This window comes from Lonchura striata, chromosome 3, assembly GCF_050655825.1.
Source record: "Lonchura striata isolate lonStrDom1 chromosome 3, ASM5065582v1, whole genome shotgun sequence".
Lineage (NCBI taxonomy): Eukaryota > Metazoa > Chordata > Aves > Passeriformes > Estrildidae > Lonchura > Lonchura striata.
The window spans coordinates 26605871-26628016 of NC_140705.1; the positions used below are offsets into that span (position 1 = coordinate 26605871).

The window sequence follows — 22146 nt, forward strand, 5'->3', positions numbered from 1 at the left end:
CCACAGTAAACAAAATGATCAGGTTCACAGGAAACTATATTATGCACTATATCATCTAGAGGAGAAATTAAACTATGTTCTAAAAACTGGAAGTTTAAACTAATTTCTTCACTTATAAAAAAGAAAACACATATTAAAATAATTAAAACATGCATGGCAGATTCTAAACTGCTCCTTTACTTGCTTCCAATTCAAATTCTGAAAATGACTTCCCTCCTCTCCCTCCCTAACATTGCTCTAAGCCTCAATGCTCACCTGTTCTAATTCTTCTCAAGACGAAATCTTACCTCTTTCATTTTTACTATCAACATACCTCAGGCTGTTATGCAGGACAAACGCCTCAAGGTCAGCCACTTTCCTTTTCCAGAAATTCAATTCATTTGCATTCCTTTTAAAGTATATTCTTATAGAAAAAGAAAAAAAAAACTTGCCAAAAGTCAAAAAAAGTCAATGTTATTAAAAACCCTTTGAATGAGGTTAAAAAAATCCCCATGTCCATGAAATATACATCCTACTAAGATAAAATAATTTAATTTTCTATTCAGTCTTCAGAGAGATTACAAGTGTAATTAATAACAGTATGATGATCTGTTACTCAGAGTACTCAGAGCCCTCCCTTCCACTATTCTGCAGCCAATGAGGCTTCTACTGCCACATTGAAGTGCATCTGACCATGTGAAATAATTCATGTTTCTTCTCCTATCATTCCCTTAGAAACAGAAATATTAGGTGAGGGTAAAGAACCATCTTCAGCAGACACTGAACCTGTATTCTATATCTCCAGAGTAGCAACCAACACAGAATGCTAGGGAAATGAGCAGTAACAGATCATACCATGGCTGAGGTTTGGAGGGATCTCTGGAGGTTACCTTATCCCTACTTTATCCCCAGCCTCCCTACTGAAGTAGTGTCACCTATAGCCAAATGCCCAGGATCAAGTCCAGAGAGGTTTTGAGTATCTCCATGAATGGAAACTCCGATACCAATCAGACAAACTTGTGCCAGTGCTCAGACACCCTCATAGTGGAAAACTTCCGATATTCAAATGACACTTCCTGTCTTTCATCTTGTGCCCCATGCCTCTGATTCTGTCACTTGGCACTGTGGAAAATAACCTGGCTTTGCACTTTTTGTAGCCTTTCTTCAGATGTTTGTAGAGTATTTGTGAGTTTTCTTCCAGAGCTTTCTCCAGGCTCAACAGTCCTGGCTCTCTCAGGCTTTCTTAACCGGAGAGTTGTTCCAGTTCCCTAACTAACTTTGTGACGATGTGCTGGTGTCTGTCGTGGTGCCTCCCCAAGTGTCAGCTAGCCAGTGTCCTTGGCACTGCGGGCAGGAAAGGCCACTCTCAGGTGCCACTGCGCTATGGCCCGTGGGAACAAACCCACCAGACTGGGAGAGACATGGAGCGACGTCGACAAAAGCAAAGGAGCCGTCCTTCTGGGCAGTATCTGCATTCCAAGTTTATTAGCAGTCTTAGGAGACAACCGTAGCTCACAAGGAGATAAACCCCAAAAGGCACCGAGTGCTGTGTGCACGACCTTTTATATGGGGGAGGTAACAAGGGGAGGGAACAACAGTCAACCAATGGGATAACAACTGGGGGTGGCAACCAAGGTGACAACAGGGGAAACATCCAATGGGGTGAGAGGGAGGGAGGGGACCCCAGGACCAGCCTATCACCCGAGGCCCTGGTAGAACTTTCTAGGTGAAGGGGAGGGGCCCCAGAGTGACGGACAGGCCCTGGGGAGGGGCCAGGGGAGTGACCCGGCGTGAATGAACCAATGGGTAGAGGGAGGGATGACTGGCAGATGGAGGGGGGAGGAGAAGAAGGGAGGCCAACCATTTAACATAAAGAAGGGGAGAGGGAGAAACCATAAGTGGGGGGGAACATAAAACACACCCCAACAGGTGTCTGTCCAGTAGACCCATGTTTCTCTTGTATTGAGGAGCCCAAAACTGGACACAGCACTCCAGATGTGGCCTCACCAGGGCAGAGCAGAGGATAAAGATCCCCTCCCTCAACATGCCTGTAAATAATTGTCTGTAAAGCAGAATTATGTAACCTGGTATAAAAATCTGTATAATAAGACATGAAAACAAATCACATATTGCTTTTTTCTGTTACTATTATACACAGGGAAAACAGCTTGCTGTATTCCTGTGGTATTTCTGCTGTATTCCTTTGTTCTGCTCTCTTTTTTTTTTTTCTTAATGTTGCACACCAAATATCACAAATTTACAATGTGATCATCATGTTCTTCTCTTAATAATGACTCTACATTACAGCAGCTTAGTCAGCTTCTACCTTCAGAGCAAAGTGCATTTCCTGCTGGCTTGGCAAATGTTTTTGACCACTGCTCAGGCTGAGATATTCCCTGCATGCCCAATAGGTACATTCAGATACTTAGTTTAGAGTGAAGCCATTAAGCAAACAGCACTGAAGGGCTTATTTGCCAGGGATCAGGAACGGACTCTATTTACTGCAGTTTTCTATAAAATCTGCCTCTGCTACACTGTTTGCTATTGGGAAAAGAAATGAAGCAACACAGCAAAATGTCAAAGCTGTCAAGAAACACAAAGTCAATTTATTGTTTCTGAATAATGGAAACTTCTACATAGAAGATCAATGAGAATGGGAGATCCTGTACTGAGAATGAATGCAGAGAGAGATTGCTGATATTATTAGAGTAGGTTCTAGGCAAGATGACAGAACTATGAGTCTAACTGAGCATGCATAACAGGAAACCAAATGCTTTTGAATTTGGTAGTCTCTATTTTTCAACAAAAAAAAAAAAAGTCTTTTTATTCATCAGCTACACAGTCTAAAAAAAAAAAAAAAAAAGAAAACCTTACACTGTAGATTGATAAATGTCAAGGACACTACAGAAACACTAATCACCTACATTAACTCTGCAAAGAGGTAAACAGAAATCACTATAATTTAAACAGAGTCCAGACAAACAAAACTACACCTTCAGTGATGGTTTTCTTTTTTGGAAGGAAAGCCCACAAAATTAAAGAGATCAGATAAAGAACTGAAAACATCAAAGATGGAAGAAGTGAAATTTCCTTAATTAAAATTGCATGAGTGTCTGGCAATCACCTGCTGGAAGAGGGTACTAGGAATAATGAATACACAGAAACCAACACACAAGGAAACAGTAAAGAATATATGTTGGAAGTAGAAAGCATAAAAATTAAATAAAACTTGTAAAAAACCCTAACTGAGCTGCATCTTTACACAAGTTTCAAACACATGGAGAAAAGAAGAGTGACAGATTACTAAGGAGAAACAGGACCAAGTTACAAATACTGCAGCTGCCACCAAAACCATTTGTCTTATTAACACTGGAAAAATAGTGTTAAAACTTTTAGGGTCAGGGTTTTCCTAGACAGTTGTATATCAGTGTGATTTTGTAATAGGCTACATATTTCATTTGCTGCTATTTAAAATTAGAATTATTGTCCCCTAAGCATAAAATTTAAACTGTCAGAAAGATAAAATATGATGGTTTCCATAATGAGTCAAAGAGTGGGCTCTGATTAAAAAAATGTAAAATTTCTAAGTCACAACCCAGATGGAAGACAATAGGCAACACAGGAAACTAGCAGACTGCAGCTTCAGCAGAGAAACTGAAACTACTCTTAAGAGAAAAGAGCACAGAATCTGGGCTCAGAGATAATGAAGAAGAAAATAGGATAAAAGAAGATGCAAATTCACTAAATTTCACAAAGGAAGTGAGAGACTAAAACCCACCTGCAAGATCATAGTTGGTCGCTGAGGGTTGTCTAGCCATTTTTCTTCTACTTTGTCTGACTTCAGACTAAGCTTTTATTATGAAGAGGTTAAATGTTCTAGTTCCTAGATTGTTCTACCAAAATTTGGCATATTACTTATTTTGAAGAGTTTTGGTCTTTGGTTAAAGAAAACCATGCTTCCTCCCAGATGACTTCCTGCAATTTAGGTCAAATCAAGTGGCTACCAACTGTGAAGGTATTTTTGCATCCTTGTGTTAAGATACCACAAGAAAACCCCATGTTTCAGCATCTATTTAACTCAAAGATTATGCAAGATTATCATAAACTCATATTAATATTTTAATATAAAATATGAGGACTTTCTGCTGCCTGTCCTAGTATTTCTTTATAAAGATGTTGTTAGTTCCTTACAGAAGGAATGGTTCTTACTAGCTAGTCAGGCAGGGCTCTCACTTCTGGAGATACCTTTAACACACTAAAAAGTCAAACCTACAAATTATCAATGACATATTATCAATAACAGATGTATAAGAGAAAATACTGGGTGTGATTCTTAGTGAGCATAACACAAATTAGCTGCAGATGTCCCTCTGAGGTGACAGTGCAGTTGAGGGAATATACTGGGTAGAGCCCAGCTGGAAGATAAGATCCCTCCACTCTCTTGCTCCCACCCCCCCCATCAGGATGTTAGAGAAGGGGAAAAGTGAGCAAACTTGTGGGTTGCCATTAAGACAGTATAGCAAAGGAAGGAAACAAAAACAAACCCGATGCAAAAGCAATAACCACCAGCAGGCAGGTGCCCAGCCAATCCTTGAGCAACAGATATTTTGGAAAAATTTCTTCCCATTCTATCATTCAACGTGATGCTATATGTTATGGGATATCCTTTTGGTTACCCAGGATCAGCTGCCTCAGCTGTGTCTCCTCCCAGGCTCTTGACCACACCCTGAAGGGTAAGAGCAAGGAACAGCAGGAATTGATGCTGTGTAAGCAGTGTTCAGCAACAGCCAAATCATCCATATATTAGCAACACTGCTTGGGTCACCAGCCTAAAACACAGCACCATACAAGCTACTGTGAAGAAAACTAGCTGCATGTCAGCCAGATCCAGTAGGGAGAATCAATACATATTGACACATTGCATTTATCATACAAAGTTTCACAGATACATTATAATGTAGTTGATGCAGTGCTTACTGTGAGTCATTGCATGAAAACACAATTGCCACTGAAGAGGTTAGAGAGATGCAGTCATACAAACACTAGGAAAAATGGTGACAGAGGTTGGAAACAAGCATCCAAGATACTGTACCAGAATACTGTAAAAAAAACTGCTGTGAGAGCAAATACATTTTTTTTTTTATTGTTAACAATTCAGGAGGCACTACATGGTTATGGAAAATTAAATAAGATACCTTAGTGTACCTCATAGCAACATGGAAGTTTTTGGTTACTGAGTTTGTATTTATCAGAAATGGCAACAATTTGCTTCACTTGCCATCCAAAGCACAGAAGTTTAATTGGTACAAGTAATTTTCAATGGGATTTAACAGCAAATTGTCTTATTTTTTTCTGAAGAGAAACTCATGGATTTGCATTTTAATAGGATGAAGTTATACACCCAAAGCTTCATGTTTGTGGCATAAACCTCTCTGCTGATGAAAAAGTTTGAGAAAAATCACACATACATAAAATAGGAACAGATGAATATTCAGATCAGTTTTTATCTATTAAAATGTGATAAGAATTTTGCATAACCTGCTTTTTTTCTCATGCCGGTTGAATTTTGTGGATAGATTGCTACAGCTGATGCCTCAAAATTTACCTTTATCAAAAAAAAACTTTTTAAGTAAATTGATAGTTAAGGAAGATCTTGATTTTAGCTATCTGTTGTGGAGAATGCATAAAGAAACCCAAGGCAATATTTGCGCAGTCTCATCGATTACATAAAGAATCAGTCTGCAAGAAATGAACCCACAGTTACCAAATACAGAATGAAAGAGTGGGTGACAAATCTAGGTAGCTGTTGAAAGAAAGCATTATTTGCGTATTTGGGTAATCAGTGCATTAGTTGCCTGGCTAGTACATACATGCTGTCAAATATATCTCTGCCTTGCCTAGTTTCTCCTGAATCTGAAGGAGTCCTGCCTAAATTACATGGAAGTAATTGTTCTTGCACAATCTCCCTTAGGTTTATACCAGCAGGTTGTATCACCTCAAGAGGTACAAAGCAAGGTTAGAGGCCATGATCTGGTATCTGCTGGTACATGGTCAACACAATTACCTTTTTCAAGGGGTAAGTCCCAGCTCTTTGTTCTTCTTCATTGCCTCTAGGGAGTGTAGCAGCCACTATTAATGACTCAGATATAATTCTATCTTGAAAAAGAGACTGAGAGGAAGGGGTAAACAAGACCGATAAGTAACACAAAATTTGTTTCTGAAACTCTTTTTTTAGGAAGAAAGTGTGCCTGTATACATTTTCAGTACCAGCAGATAGTCTGCCATCAAGCTTGTTACAGGAGATCCCAGAATACACTTATTCAATGGATGATTACAGCTTTTCCACCCAGGCGTTGGGACTCTGCTTGGAAACAGTGCAATGTTGAAGTCAGTGTCTGGAAGGAGCTCAAAGTGTTCAGATGGCAGATGTCTAGGATGCAAGCACTGAACAGCACTGCTGCATTAAGTCATTTCACTGTAGTTTAAGCTTTAAGCTTTGCTGGAATGGACTGATACCAAACACACCCTCTAAGGGCTCATGAAAGTTGTCTGCTACCTGCTCAGGCCCTACTTCTTACTTATCATCAACCAGACCTGCTGAAACTTTCAAAAAGGATCTCAAAGAGTCACACAGAGAAATTAATGAAATACCAACCTCACAGTTAATGCCATCTGTTGAGATCCGTTTCTTCCAGAAAAACAGCAATTATTTATTTTTGTTCTTTGTATAACATGAGGTCATAAACCTATACCTACAACTCTCAAAGGTATATTTGTTTTGAATTGCATCAACTTTTAAGATATCAATATGAATGCACCATCAAAAACTACAGATCCTGTGTAGCAGCCTGCTTGAATGTGCTGTCCACCCCATAATGCTGCCTGCTGCCAATTTCAAGGTAACAATAGATTTTTAAAAAGAGCTGCTGACTGGATATTAATAATAGCTGAGCAAAGGTGAAGTGCCTGACAGGCTACCTGAGAATGTATAAGACATCTATACACTACCACATTTCTAGGAAAATCAGGATACTTGGGAACATGAGAAGCCATTGGATAAAAAAGTCTGAACATGCTCAGCAGAATGAGTCATCCCAAATGTCTTTAGCTGCCCTGGATTTTGCATACTGAATAGGAAGAAGAGACAAATGGTGAATGTAACTAAGGGAACCACAGCTGTCAAAGAGTGAAAGCATCAAAAAGACACTGAGAGTTTTATCCCAGGACAACTTTCATATCAGTGCACACATGAAGATAAGGCATCAAGGAGGTGCCTTGCTAACAAAAGTGGGCTGTAGCTATTTCCAGGATCCTGTGCAGGATCCTGTGCAGGAACTGTGGAATAATTAAGTGGCAAAATCAACCAAAACCTGAAGATTTTAACATCTGATCAACCTGGCAGCTTTGGGAAATAAAACTCCTCACAGATGAAAGACAAAAACTGATCTTGCCGGCCTGACAATATCAATCAAATACAAATGATCATGTGGACTTGAACATTCAAATTCATAAAAGCAACTTGCATGCAAGTTCAAAACAATGTTATCCCTTTTTAAAATGTTCTTCAAAATAAGGAAATAATCCCCACATAAACAGAATCATATCTTTGTATATCATCAAATCAAATTTTTGCATATCACTGAAATAGCATATTTTTTCTGATAAAATTAGGGTACTTTTGCATAGTATCCCTGTGAGAATTGATGAGTAAAAGACCTGAGGTGATATGACAGGAAGACATCAAAAACCCAAAAGAATTGTCACAGTTATTTCATTTTTTTCTTATATGAGAGATGTTCCAACCCCTTGATAGTATTTGTGGCCCTCTACTGGAGATGCTGCACTAAGTCCAGATGTTTCTTTTACTGGACAGGTACAAAACTGGTCCCATTAATTAAAATAAAAGTTCACCAGTTCTGAATAGAGAGGATGAATCCCCACCCATGCAGTGTGAGGATGCCTAACTGGCTCACAGACAGCTTGCTGCCCACCAGAAATCTAAGGTTCTCCTTTGCCAAGCTGTGTTCCAGTCAGCTGACACCAGAATGTGCCTCATTCCTCAGTTGCAGGACTTTGCAATATCCCTTTTTGAAGTTCATGAGATTTCTGTCAGCACATTTCTCCAGTCTGTTGAGGTGTCTCTGGATGGCAGCACAGCTCTCTGGAGAATTAACCACTTTCCAATTTTGAACCAATCTTAAATCTTGCTGAGGGTGCATTCTGTTCCTTCATGTAGATCACCAATGAAGAAGCTGAACAGCACTGGACCCACTAGTATATTCAGTCACTACTTACTGACCTCCAACCAGACTTTGCATCACTGATCACTACACTCCAGGCCTGCTTGTTCAGACTTTTTTAAATCCACCTCACTGTGAACTTCTATATACACCTGTACTTTGTCAGTTTTTCCTATGATGATCTAATAGAAGACAGTGTCAAAAATTTTAATGAAGTTGTAGACAGCACCTACTGCTCTCCCTTCTCCACCAAGCTAGTTACCTAACTGTAGAGACTGTGGGGCTGGTCAAGTATGCTTTCCTCTTTTAAATCCATGTCGATGACTTCTAGTTGCTTTCTTGACCTCCATGTGTTTGGAAATTGTACCCAAGAGGATTTGCTGCATCACCTTCCCAGTGACTGAAGTGAGTTGTCTAACATATAGTTTTGCAGATCTTCCTTCTTGCCCTTCTCAAAGATGATGATATTTGTTTTCTTCCAGTCTTTAAATGCCATGACCATTCAAAGATAATTAGCAGTGACCTCACAATGGCATCAGACAGTTTCCTCAGCACTCCTGGGTGCAACCCATTAAACCTCAGAGACTTACATATAACCAGTGTCTTTAAAGTATCCCCAACCAATCATTCTCACAGAATCACAGAATTAACTAGGTGGGAATAGACTTTTGAGATCAAGTCCAACCTATGACCTAATGTCCCCTTATGAATTAAACTATGGCATTAAGTGCCACATTCTGTCTGAACAGGGTTGATTTTTGCAATAGCTGGGGGCAGGGCATGGCCAGGACCCTAATGTTATTCCATACCACTCACATCATTACCAGGGGTGAGGGAAAGGAACTCTCTCTCACTTCCCAGGAGAAGGGTGTTCCTTCAAGTTGAAAAAGCTCCTGGGGCAGAATGCTCCAGTATTTGTTTATTGTCGAGCATTTAATCTCAGTGCATTACAAAGTGGTTGCAGACATTCTTGTATTTTACATGTTGACTGATAGAAAGAGCTTGAACAGATTCCCTAAAGGTACTGGAATAGAAAAAACTTCTGGTATCACACAGGAATACATGATATGCACTTTTTACCAAACAGATTTTTTTACAGTGCATTTATTAATCTGAAAATGCTAACCAGTTGCCTTTAGAAATGGAATTATATCATACTATTTTTCTTTAATTTATCTTTTGTTTCCCAAACATTTATTTTCCTCTATAGGAAATACCAGTCAAAAAAAAAAAAGGAAATATTTCTTCCATACTGAAGAGAAATCTCTTATTAAGTTCTCCAAATACAGAGTTTGTTTCCATTCCTCTACCCCATATGTTTTCTAGAAATGATCTCCATAGAACAAGACAGAAATTTTCAGTGATGCTCTGGTATCAGTCTTTTAATTTGCTGAGGCTGCTACGTGGTTAGCTTCAAGCATTTAGTACACACAAGACTCAGTTCAGGAACTGAAATTATGAAATAATTAAATTGCTTTTGAGAAAAATACTTCCATAAAGCCAATTTTTGAGGGTATTTCAGTGAGACAGTGGCACAACCATAATAATTTAAGATCAGCCAAAGATTTGCAACGGTTTTTTTTTCCCTTTCTTTCAGATTCAGAATCTTAAGGAGTTGACTTTCCCATGCACACAGCGCTCTGGTTATTTCTAACAGCATAAAAAAAGCTTCTAGAGGACACAGTTAAAGCCATGCATATCAAAATCTCATCTAAACAAGAAACGGAAATCATCTATTTGGCTCAGCATAGTGATTCTGCTGAGAGTTTTGGAGCACAAACTCATTGCTCTTAATGTTCTGATTCAGTGTGGCTGCTCTTAGCCAAGGCCTGTTGCACAGATGGCCTTGGGCCATGAACTTCTTAAAGTTCACTGGCTTCTTTTCTGCAAGAATATAGAGTAGCTATAATATCACCAGTTTGAGTGATTTGTAGCTGTGTAATAAGTATAATGATCTTAGCATTATCTAATGAGAGTGAATTACATTTTTAATCTTGGTTATAGTAGTCAGTTTATATTGTGGATTGCTGAGATATATGTGGAATACAAATGCTTTTTTTTAATGTAGAGATGTTGATATTAATAAGATTTTTGCACTTTTTTGAAGCACAGCCTTGTCAAAGTGATTAAATATTTATAAGTGTCCACTTTAATTTGATGCGGAAGATAATCAGTGAGAAAAAACCCTTGATTTCTCACCAACCTTTCTGGTCTGTGGACGTAACACAGTGAAGGGTATTTCTTGCTTTCTCATTTGAATTTATTTTGTTATGATGTTAGGAGACTTTATTGAAAAGTTTAAAACACATTTTATTAATGTAGTATCAGTATTTGCATTATATAATATAGTATTAAATACATGCATATGTACATACATGCATATTGCATAAGTGAAATTCTAACTTTGCTAAACCAACTCTAGTGAAATTTAAAATTGAAGCAGTAAAAATATCACATAATACAGCTGGAGAAATATACATTTTCACAATCAATAAGTCTGATATTATAAACTTCAAAAATACTTAATATCTTCCTAATAAAATATGAAGTGCAATCTCTAACTAATAAAATCACCTAAATTTATATAATTTTTCAAAATAGACTTATCAAGAAGGATTCAGGAAATGATATTGAAAATCTTTACACTTACTTTTATGTCTTCCATTCTATATTTTTAATATTATAAATTTGGAATTATTTAGACATACTAGAAACATTAATTGTACATTTTGATTAATAGTATAGGTTTAGATTTTACAATAACTAGCAAAATTAAAGATTTCTGTGATCTGTATAAGCTGTTCTTTCTTAAGAATCACACAGTACTAATAATGATCTTCAGCAATTCAAACTTGTTTCAAACAAATAAATCAATTATCCAAAACACTTGCATGTACATACTCAGATATAAGAAAAAGAATTAACAAATCCATAAAATGACTATAAGCATACTGAACAACCTAATTAGAAAGAAATAAATAAAATGTGTCACTCTTCACTACAGTGCTCCCTGTGCATACCTCTTTCTCCTAAGTTATTTCAAATGCTGCAGTGGCCAAGATCATCATCTGCAGCCTTTTCAACAAAGATTGACTTGAAAAGAATAATACAAGCCAGCAATACACTATTACGGGAATGCTTTAGCTTTTCCTTGATGGTATCACTTCTCTATATTGTTTAGCCTTGAAGACATAACAAGAACACTTTCCTAGATGGTAAAGGCTACTGGCACACTAGTAACAAAGAATCCTGCAGGGCAGCACTGGATACTTTCAGCAAAATATCTGAAGTCTCCTACCTATTTATTTTTTGATCAATGGATTAGGCAAGATTGTCTATTACCATTATACAGAAGAAATAATTACAGTATATTGAAATTAGAATAAAACTGATTTACAGATGTAATTTCATGACATTTTGCTCTTTACTTGCAAAAACCCTTTTAAAAAATCAAAAATTCACCTTCAAAATATGCATGACAGAACTAAATATGTTACAAAAATTGTAATATGAACATTTATTTGAAAACATCTCTCTCTCTGCCAAACCACTAAACCCTTATTCATTTTCAAAAGAAAAGTAACTGCCTATGGAAAAATACCTGAGTTCTAAAAAAGGAAAAATAGCAGTAAAACAGTAAGAATATGATAAGAATCTTGATGGTAGAAATATAAACACTGGGATGTTATGATGCAAGAGTAAATATCAAGAAAGGTGTAGGCTGCACCAGAAAAAGGCAATATAATAAAAGTAGTCAAACAAATATATACAAACTGGCACAAATTATTTTGCTCTAAAATTTCATGCAAAATGAAAAAAAAATATATTAGAACTATATTATGTATCACCAAGGTGATGATAGTATTTGTTAAATAGTATAGCAGGTTAGAAGGGGTAAGGCAGAAGAGACAGTAATAACAGAGTTTAATTACTCCAAGCAGTCTGGTAAGAAATCATGACAAAATATGCTGAAGGCACTACATTTTTAGATGCTGTAAATAGTGGTTTCTTGGAGCCATTAGAGAAACTATGAGAGATATAGCTCTAGGCAAATAATATGTTTCAATATTTCAAAATATAATAACTGAACCCCCCCCCCCAAACATAAAAAAAACCCTGACTATAATATACTCAACCTCTGTATTCTCCTGGGAGGATATCACACTAAAAAAGCCACCAGAAGGTTTAACTGCATCATGACAAGTTTATTAAGGATTAAAAAAATTAGTAAGCTCAATGGGTAAAATGCTTGCAGGTTACAGAAAAACAGTTCTACAGAGGTCAGTAACCGCATATGATCAAGTAGAAAACAAATCAAGCATGACTTAAAAAAAACAAAAAAGCAAAAAAGAGAGATTGATTGTCAAAGTAGCGGAATAAAGAAGACTATTAGTCAACAGTTTTCCAGCCAAAATATGGATGAAGGTTTAAAAGGGTAATAGCTGGTAAATTAAATCTACTATTATGTATATTTTAAAGCATTATATATTGGGATATATTTTAATTTTGGCTGAAAAAAGTACTTAAGCCATAAAATCATAAAAAATCTCAGGCTGGAAGTAATCTCACAAGATCATCTGGTCCAACCTTTCATGTAAAAGGGAGTTTAGATGAGATTATCTAGCACCCTGTCCAATGACATATTGAAACCCTCCAGTAAAGGGACTCTACCATCTTCCTATGTTCATCAAAACTTTCTAATATGTGAAAGCTAGGAAGCCTGGAATTGTGCAAAAATATTATATAACTTTTTAATTAAATATGTTTGGTAACAATGTAGAAAAAAGTGGCAAATACAATACCAGCATTTCAAAAGGGACTATGAAAGGTCAAAATGATTGAAGAAAACTAAAACCCAGCAAATATATATTCAGAAGGAAATTCTTGAATGTTCTATTGAAGAATTTAAGTAGAAGAAACATGAGACAATAGCCCATAAATTTTTTTAGGGATGTTATTCTTCCTTATTAATATCCCTTGAACACATCAATGGTCCTATATAAGAGGGTCACACAAAAACTGAGCCAACCTAATTTCCAAAGATGTTTTGACATTGTTCCCAAGCAAATGTTCTTCAAGAAAATTAGTAATTGTGGGAAATACAGGAAGGGGGTTTCTTAGGTGGATGGTGAACAAACCAAATAAAAGACAAAAATTACCAATATCAGTTGAGTTTTCACACTGGTTAGATGCAAAAATATTGCCCACTGAGTCTTATGCTGTTAAACACATCCACAAATTATCTGACAATGTAAGAAGTACTGATGAAAAAAACCCACACTGATCAAAACAATCTATTCAGAACAGGCAAAACATCTCTCCAATCAAGAGACAGGACCTCTGACTTCAGAGTAATGCTTAATTATATAAGAACAGAGCCTTACCATGACTTACCAATCTAAAGAAGAACAAATACCAGAATATGTGATAATAGCCAATGAAACATTGATACATAGAAGTATTTTTGATTATGTGACAAATATTTCGTTAGTATATAAAAGTGCATAAATATTTAAAATATCTTGAGCAACAGTAAGTGGTGCTCTTAATTAAGATAAGCATTCAGGTGATGCAAAGACAGAGTCAAAGCACATCCTAAGTAGGACAGTAGAAAGTAAATACATGTCAGGATCTAAGGCTGTTATGGCAAGATTCAAAAAGAAGTCACATTCTCCTTAGGATGCAAAATGCATTTCAAATCAACAAACACCCTGAAAGAGCCTTTCTGAATATTGTAAATCACAAACCTGACAACAGAGCGGACTTAGAAGATGCATAATGTGTGTAGGCAAAGTCAAATTAAAAGGGAGCAGCATAAATATAAGGACAAAAAATGTCATCTCATTTTTTGAAAAATAAAGATTCTGGAATTGATGCAAACAGGAACAACTCATAGTTTCAGAAATGTAGCACTAAAACCACAATGAGATTCTGGATAAAAGAGTCAAAACAGTTCATTATCATTTTCTGTAACACAGCAGAACCTTAAACTCTTCTGCATAGCTACTACAAGCTAAACACCTATATTTCTCTATATCTAGAGGGAAGACTAATGCTTGGCAACGGGCTTCTACTAAGTCTATAATGAACTAGATTTTAAAGTGATGGATCAAATAATTCTTTAAATTATACAAAATATAAAATATTCTTCAGATAATTCCTAGGCAGATTTATGATCTAATAAAAAATCCCCAGAAACCTAAGACCATTCTGCCTAAAATAATATTTTAAAGAATATATGATTTTTAATGATTAAATATGGAAATTTCAAATATGCTGTGGAACAACAGGAAATGTATGGACATTCAAGAACTGTCCCTCTAATGTTAAAAACTACCCATTCTTGCTTATACCACTACAGCTAACAGTTGCAGCCATGTAATAGTCTAGTATGCCCTGCAATCCTGTGACAGATTGGATGTTCTTTCCTTTGTTGGCTTTTCCAGAACCTTCTCAGGCTAAACACTGCAGCCCAGGGAGCATTAATTGGGTCAGAACCACTGTAATTTGCCCACAACCAACGATTGCTGTACCAGGATGCTAAAGAATCATGTACATATTATATTATTATAAATTATAGTGTGAAGGCTGCTGTCAGAGCCCAAGATTAATCAGATAAGGTGAATGCCAGATAATCAAATCTAAAGCACCATGCACAGATTGTGCTAAATTCTCCCACTGCTTTGCAATGTTCTGGCAGGGGAAATGGATCATAAACTGTTTCTAACTAGACAGTTACAGAGGGGTTACTGTTGTGTTAGTCTATGGAAGCACAGCAGCTGTAACATACAGCAAATTGCTTTTGGATCATTCTAAATTAAGGGTCTGATTCTGTATTTTGTAACACCTGTTTCACTTTGTCCATTTCTTCACTCAATGCCACTGAATTCTGCAGATGAGTTATTAAAAGAGAAAACTTAATTTTGTATGTCTTAGCAGTTGGTTATAAAAATGTTTAAAACATTTTTATCTACATATGTATATACTTGAGAATGACTTAATAACTTAGGCAGTACATATGATTGTGATATAACAATATCTCTTTTTCATATAAAAACTATATGTATTGTTACATATGCATTGTGTATTTTACACATTTGTATTTGAAGTACAAGCCTGCTAGACTACTGTGTCTGAGTCTTTAGATATACAATATAATGATTTCCACCTCACCTTCAACATAAACACACTGTGATCCTGAGCATATCACTCAATTATCTGTTGCCATTTCCCCATTGGTAACATATTGATGCCCACATATTTGCACATATTTGTATTTGCACACCTTCCCCTTAATCTTTTATCTTTATTTAGAAGACTGCTCTCCTGGTACAAAAGAGAGAAATCTCTCCTTTCCTTCTGAAACTTCCCTGTTTTAATACTTGCAAGAAAATGGCTTGAGTTGAAAAGGAATATGAAGATATAATGACATTTCACAGTCTCAATACTAAAATACTATTAAGTCTAGAAATATAAATTACTGGAACAATTATAGCAGCAGAAATAACAGTATTACTGCAATCAACTGCTACTGCTGTAGATAGATGAAAACAATATTTAATTTCCCTTTGAGTGTATCAATCTCCTCTGCAGAGAAAAAGCTTTTGTAAACAATTAACAATACTAAAACTAGCATGAAATTAGTTATTCTGAAACATGTCTTGAGATTTCAGAAAGAATACCTTTTCTCAATTTCTGATCAGAAAGAGGTTTTTTTTCTGTGTATAATTTGGTTTCTCTTCCTTTTCTGTTGATTTTTATGTCTTAAAAAACAGTGACCATAAACAGCTTTAAAACCCCAATGTTTTGAAAAAATGATGTTATTTAACTGTTCAAATTATTTTGCCATTTACCTGTGGCAAATTTGAACTATTCCCACCATATCCTTTATCAAAGAAATATCAAAAATAAATAATAAACTTATTATTACTTATTATAGGTGGCACAGAACCAAAGAGAATTTTATTCACTGTGGCGAGACAGCAGGACAAGATTTATTTAGGGTTTTGATTTCATTCTTTCAGCAACGGCTTCCTAGACTGTCAGATGACTCCACTAAACTTTGCCAAGGACAGTTTACAGAGTCATAAAAACAATTTCTTGCTGTGGATGAAACAGATTGCAGTACTCAAACTTGGATGAATTCATTTAAGGTGTTTCAGTGCACGTATCTGTTACCTTGATTTCTACCCACATCTTCAGATCCTCCAGAACTCATACCAGACCAAATACTTGTTCCATCTTTGGCCTGTGGATAGCTAAGAGAACTATAGATGTGTAGGAGGAAGAAGTGGCAGGGACAAACTGTTATGGTCTGACTATAACCCCCATTTCCCATCCTCCTGTGCCACTCAGAGGTAGGAGACAGAGTTGGGAGTGAAGCTGCCTGGGACATGAAGTAAGGATTATCCACTGCCCTCCCCTTGCTCACAGAGCCAGTCTTCTCAACAGGGAATGTAAGCACACTGGTCAGGCAGAGTTTCCCTTTCGTAAATCCATGCTGGTTGTCCCTAAGGACATGCCTGTCCTTAATTTGTTTCTATATTAGTGTCAGGAGCATGGTGGCGCCATTGACCTGACTGGCTCATGTTTACCCATCTTCCTTTTTTATGTTGAGCATAAAATCACATTTGTCTTTTTCCATCATCATCAGGGGCTTCCTCTGATTGCTCTAGGCTTTCAGAGGTAATGGAGAGTGGCCTAGTGATAACATCAGCCAGGGGTACATGCTTATAAATGTCTCTCTGAATCCATGGTACTTTATATGTCTGGTTTACTTAAGCAGTCCATAACTTTATCTTGCTCTAGTGTTTGTCGCCACCAATCACAGGCACTAGGACTGAGATCTGGGAGATCTGAGATTGGGTATTATGGCATTACTTCCCCAGATGTCACAGATATTCTTTTTAATGCATCACTGCTTGAGGGTAAGGGTCTGATCACCTGAAGAGACTGTGGCAGAAACGAGAGAAATCAATAGAATTGTTGCACCTTGCCTTACAAACTAAGTGCACTCTGACTCTAAGGAATACCAAATAATAAGCATACAGAAAACAAGAGGAAATATGTGGAAAGAATGAATGGACATTTCAGAGCCAATTTGGAAAATGTATAGGAAATCATCAGAGGAGGCAATATTTTACCCTGAGGGCTTTATGACTGGCTCTCATGTCAACAGTTGCTGGTCCCGACAGCTAGAAGTTCCTGTTAGAAACTGAAGGAGTCTAGGGCCTGAAGTCACTGTTCTTTGCAACGTCCACAATACTGGAAGGTAGGAGAGTCAGAGTGAACAGCAGAGTGAGCTATTCCTATGAGACAAGGAGCTAAAACAAGACAATGTATTATTAAGTGAATACTGCAGATATCACAAGGGTCATTATCAAACTTGACTCCAAGAGTGATCAGAGCACTTTTCAGAAAAAAGCTGAGTCTCAGCTGGAGCAGAAATCTCCCTTGAAGCAAACTGCAGGATGAAGGTCAGAAACAGACCTGTTCTGTTTCAGGGATGAGGAAGTTTTTACAATAGAAGCCTGACTGCCTGGGTCTAAACTGATGGAAAAACTTTCTGGAGTGGTTTCCTACTGCTGGGGTTGAAAAGCTCACATAAAGAGTACTTGGACAGGCAGTTCTGCACTCCCTGACAAAAGGGAAAAAACCCAGCCTTTATAGACTATATTTGTCTTGGACCCTACAGACTGACAGGGAAGCCAAAGAAAATTGAACTTCCCTGAAGCTAGAAAAACATAAAAAATAAGAAAAATGAAATACAAAGATCAAGCTGAATACAAAAATCACATATAAGCAGAGAAAATTAAGTGAAATAAAGGCTGAGGTAATCTCAAACAGAAAGAAAGCTGCAAGAAAGCTCAGTGGAAATATGGAGAAGCAACTGAGACTTGAGGATATATTTTTGCCTTTTTGGGGAAGTTATAGGAACATATGCTTTCCAAGTACTAATAGAGGTTAAGTAACACCAGATTGTACATGTCCCACATCTATTACCTAATTTAGATAACAATCATGAACCACAACATCTCACCTATTAATCCTGCATTAAGAATAGAATTGAACTGTAACATTCTCAAAGAAGGAAAGCCCATGTTGATATGACAATCCAACACATGCAGGCAAAATTTTTAGCAATACATTACCTTTAAACCATTGTGTTTAATTTCTATTTGAACTTCTCTAATGTAAATTTATTTTTATGGATTTTATTTGGCCTTTAGCTAGTAAGAGCTATTTTTCATGTCAAAATTCATTCTCATATATATATTATTACTATATCCCTCAAACAAATTGCTTGTTTACCTGCTCCAAAATACACTATGTGAATGGAGTTTCTCTAAGCCTTCATTATAAATTCTTTGGGGTATCCTCCAAAAAATTTCTCTTAGCTTTAGAAGAAAGGTCAGTTAAACATTGAAAATATACTTTTTATATATCTCACTTGTATGGATATATTTTTGTAACAAATAAAATTCTATATATAACTGAGGATAAAATATTCCAGACAAAGGTGTAGCTTGTGTATGAACATTTGAATTAAGGGAAAAATTGTATAACTATGAATACTACTTGATGCGTTCTTCTAATGTCAGTATGAGCTACTTAGAAGTACACTTTTTATGAAATACTTTACAACCTACAATACACTTACTAAAAAGAGCATTTAAGTTGAATTTCCACACTCTTGTCACATCATTGATTACAGTGCAATTTATTATAAGGTGAAAGTAATCTAGAAATGCTACTTTACAGTAGCAGTATCAAAAACATGCTGGTGCTTGAAATGACTCTATTTGCCTCATGATAAGATGACCTTCACTTACTGAAGAATGGAACATAAATAAAAAGGTTAAATCAACTGCACATGGTGATGCCTACCCTAAAATATGGCTTAAAAATGAAAAATGGAATATGCCCAATTTTTACAGTGCAGTGGAGAAACAGAACCTCTTCAATCTAACTTTGCTCCACCTGTGGGGCAACACCAATCCAAAGACTCCTGTTTGGATAAATGAGACTCACACTGCAACATCTCAGTGCTAACAGTTTATTTCACAACATGGAAAACACAAACACTCAAAGATAATCTTTATTATGTAATGGTGAACAGTTTTACATTTTGGAAGCACATTTGAGAATGAGACAATAGACTTAAATAGTCCAGGTAGTAGCACAGGTTGGCTTTGGATAAGTGAAAGTCAGAGACCAATTTGGAGCTATGTAACTAATGAGATCACCGGCACCTAATGCAAAAAATATAACTGAAACAATTTGTACATAGCTCTAAGAATAGCCCCTTAGATGCTGAAGTCCATACTTAGACAGCTGACAGAAGGCTGAACCAGCAGCCCTGGGAGCTGTGTTTCACAGGGGCCATGCTGCTGGAAGCTGGCCTAAGTGTGCCCTGGGTGTATGGTGCCAGTCTCAAATGAATTACAGGGCCTGGGGCTTTGATCTGTGTTAGCATTAAGAGTTTGAGTGTCATAAACTGGAACAGAAATTGTTAAGTATTCTCATCCTGTTTGGGAAAATCAAATTGGAAATCACTTAAGTGACGTGTATCTGTTATTGTGACTACCCCAAAATCCTCCAGAAGAACAACTGAGTAATGATCTGCTTGTCTCCAACTCTCTGCAAGACCCTGTGGATATTCTTCTTCCCTAACTCTGTACAAGCTCCACTGCATAGAGTAATATCTCATCCCTGCATACGTGGTTACCTGAGCTGCATACAGACCCTCACAAATTCAAGCTCCTGTGCTGTCTCTCACTCATTAATGCAGTTCCATGGGTTAGCTTGCTCTTGCCTCGTCCATTTTTACATACACCTGTCTGAGACAGCACAGGATGCAAACAGAGCCTCCTTTGTTTTGGAAACCATTGCAGTTATACTTTTCACATCCTGATAGAACTAGCACCTGATGTAACAGGTGCCACTGGTAAATTTGATCATATTGGCTCCTTCACTCTGCCTGCTCAAGACAAACAGGATTTCAGATAATAACCTTAGACCATAATGCCCTTTATGTTCACTTACTGAAGTCCCACACATGAGAAATACTCTTCAAGGGACCATATTAACCCCTTAGATGTAACTCTCAAAAAACTGTAATTGTTATTTTTTTGCATGGTTCAAATCTCTTCAGTTATATAATATTCAACATGCCACTCCTAGTAATAATAATAATAATAATAATAATAATAATAATAATAATAATAATAATAATAGTAGTAGTAGTAGTAGTAGTAGTAGTAAAATACCTGTTTTGCTGCATAAGGATGAGGCAAACCACCAACAAATATGGATCCTGTTTCAAGCCAATAAGAACTGGACCAGAAATTGCTAGTTATACTTGTATTTGAAGATAACTCCAGGATTGACATTTCTGCTTCACATGGTACCATGCCTTGCCTGCACAAATTCAGAAATAGGCACATTTTACCACCATATATTGTTTACATTATCATCTGTCTGACAAATTAATTAGGCTGTTACTAAACTAACAAGGAAAAAATATCAAGTAAATAGCTGTTTTGTATTATAGAACTATAAATGTAAAAGAAGCTGTTTAACAAGCTGTAAGTTGACTTGTCTTTGGGGTTAGAAATTCTATTAAAATGAAGCTATATTGTAAATCTGGGCAGTTTAATTGCTAAAAAAAGCCAAAGAACATAAATGACTGAACAAAAAAATTAGAAAAATTTTAATAATAACAAGAAGACTTCTTATTTGCAAAAAATACATCAGTTGAACTGAAATATTTTAAATAGCCCTCTTTCTTATCACACACACAAATCACAAAAGCAATTTAAAACAAGCTGCATTTTAGAAAGTGCAGAGGTACTATAATAATCTATATTACTTAAATTATAATCTCTATTACTTATATAATAATCTGTATTACTTAAATTCAAAAGCATCATTCCTAAAGCTGAAGTCAGTAACATAAGGCCCTGAAATTAATATATACATTCCCATTTCCCTCTCCCACTTACATAGCCTCTTAAAAATGTTGCTGTTAATAAAATAACATACATAAATTGGCAACAACAAAGAGAAGGTACCAAGTAAACAATTTGGTTTCTTTCAAAATTTTTAAAGGATTTAAAGGTCATTTGCATTCCAATAACCAGCTGGCAGCAATCATTTTATCTTCATGTAAGAAAGCACAATAAGGAAATATCAGAAATAAACCAGTCTCTCATGGGGGAATTTCTTTCAGCCTGTCCTTCTGTCTTTACATGAAACAAATCAGAATTCTATCAGCTCTATATTTAAAGCTATCCAAGTGTCTTTGTAACACGGGTGCCACCAAAAATCTATGTGAAAAGAGCACATACAAAACCACAAAACTCTCCTAAGGAACCCCCCCCACCAAAAAAAAAAAAAAAAAGAAACAAACAAACAAACAAACAAAAAAAAACAAACAAAAAAAACACCACACCAAAATCACAAACCAACAACCCACATCTCTGTAAAAGCAATTTGGGTAGGATGCAGTAGGTATTGTATGAATTCAGTTTATTTCTGACAAAGTGAAACAAGCTTCAGAAAATTCTTACAAAAAAGAGCATTAAAAGTTTTCTTAACTATATTCTGTCATACAGTAATATATGGATTCTCACACATTATTTCATAAAGTCCTTCATGTGTTTTTAACAGACATAATGGAGAGCTAAAATTATTAACATTTGCAAACAGTTTTCTAAGATTGCCATGTAATTATGTTCTGAGATACTTTCAGAACAATGTGCAAACACTGTGATATGTATTTACAGAAAGGCCTATAAATATTTGTGTATGTAAAATGTCCTGTTCATCCTATGGCAAATAACTTCAGGTGAAGAATAAAACATTTTGGTTTGTTCAAGTATGAAGAAAAGAAATAAATTGGGGGTTTGATTCTATGGACTGAAAA

At 36.3% G+C, this 22146-nt stretch overlaps 1 protein-coding gene across 1 annotated transcript in view; it reads right to left on the reverse strand.

The window, feature by feature from the left end:
* Nucleotides 1-20790, reverse strand: part of EYS (EGF-like photoreceptor maintenance factor) — a 245396-nt gene extending 224606 nt beyond the window's left edge. The window contains exon 1 of the mRNA XM_085574728.1: nt 20489-20790. Coding sequence (XP_085430854.1) covers nt 20489-20665 — 177 coding nt within the window. The 5' untranslated portion in view covers nt 20666-20790. The remainder of the gene's footprint in view (nt 1-20488) is intronic.
* Nucleotides 20791-22146: the final 1356 nt, after the last annotated feature.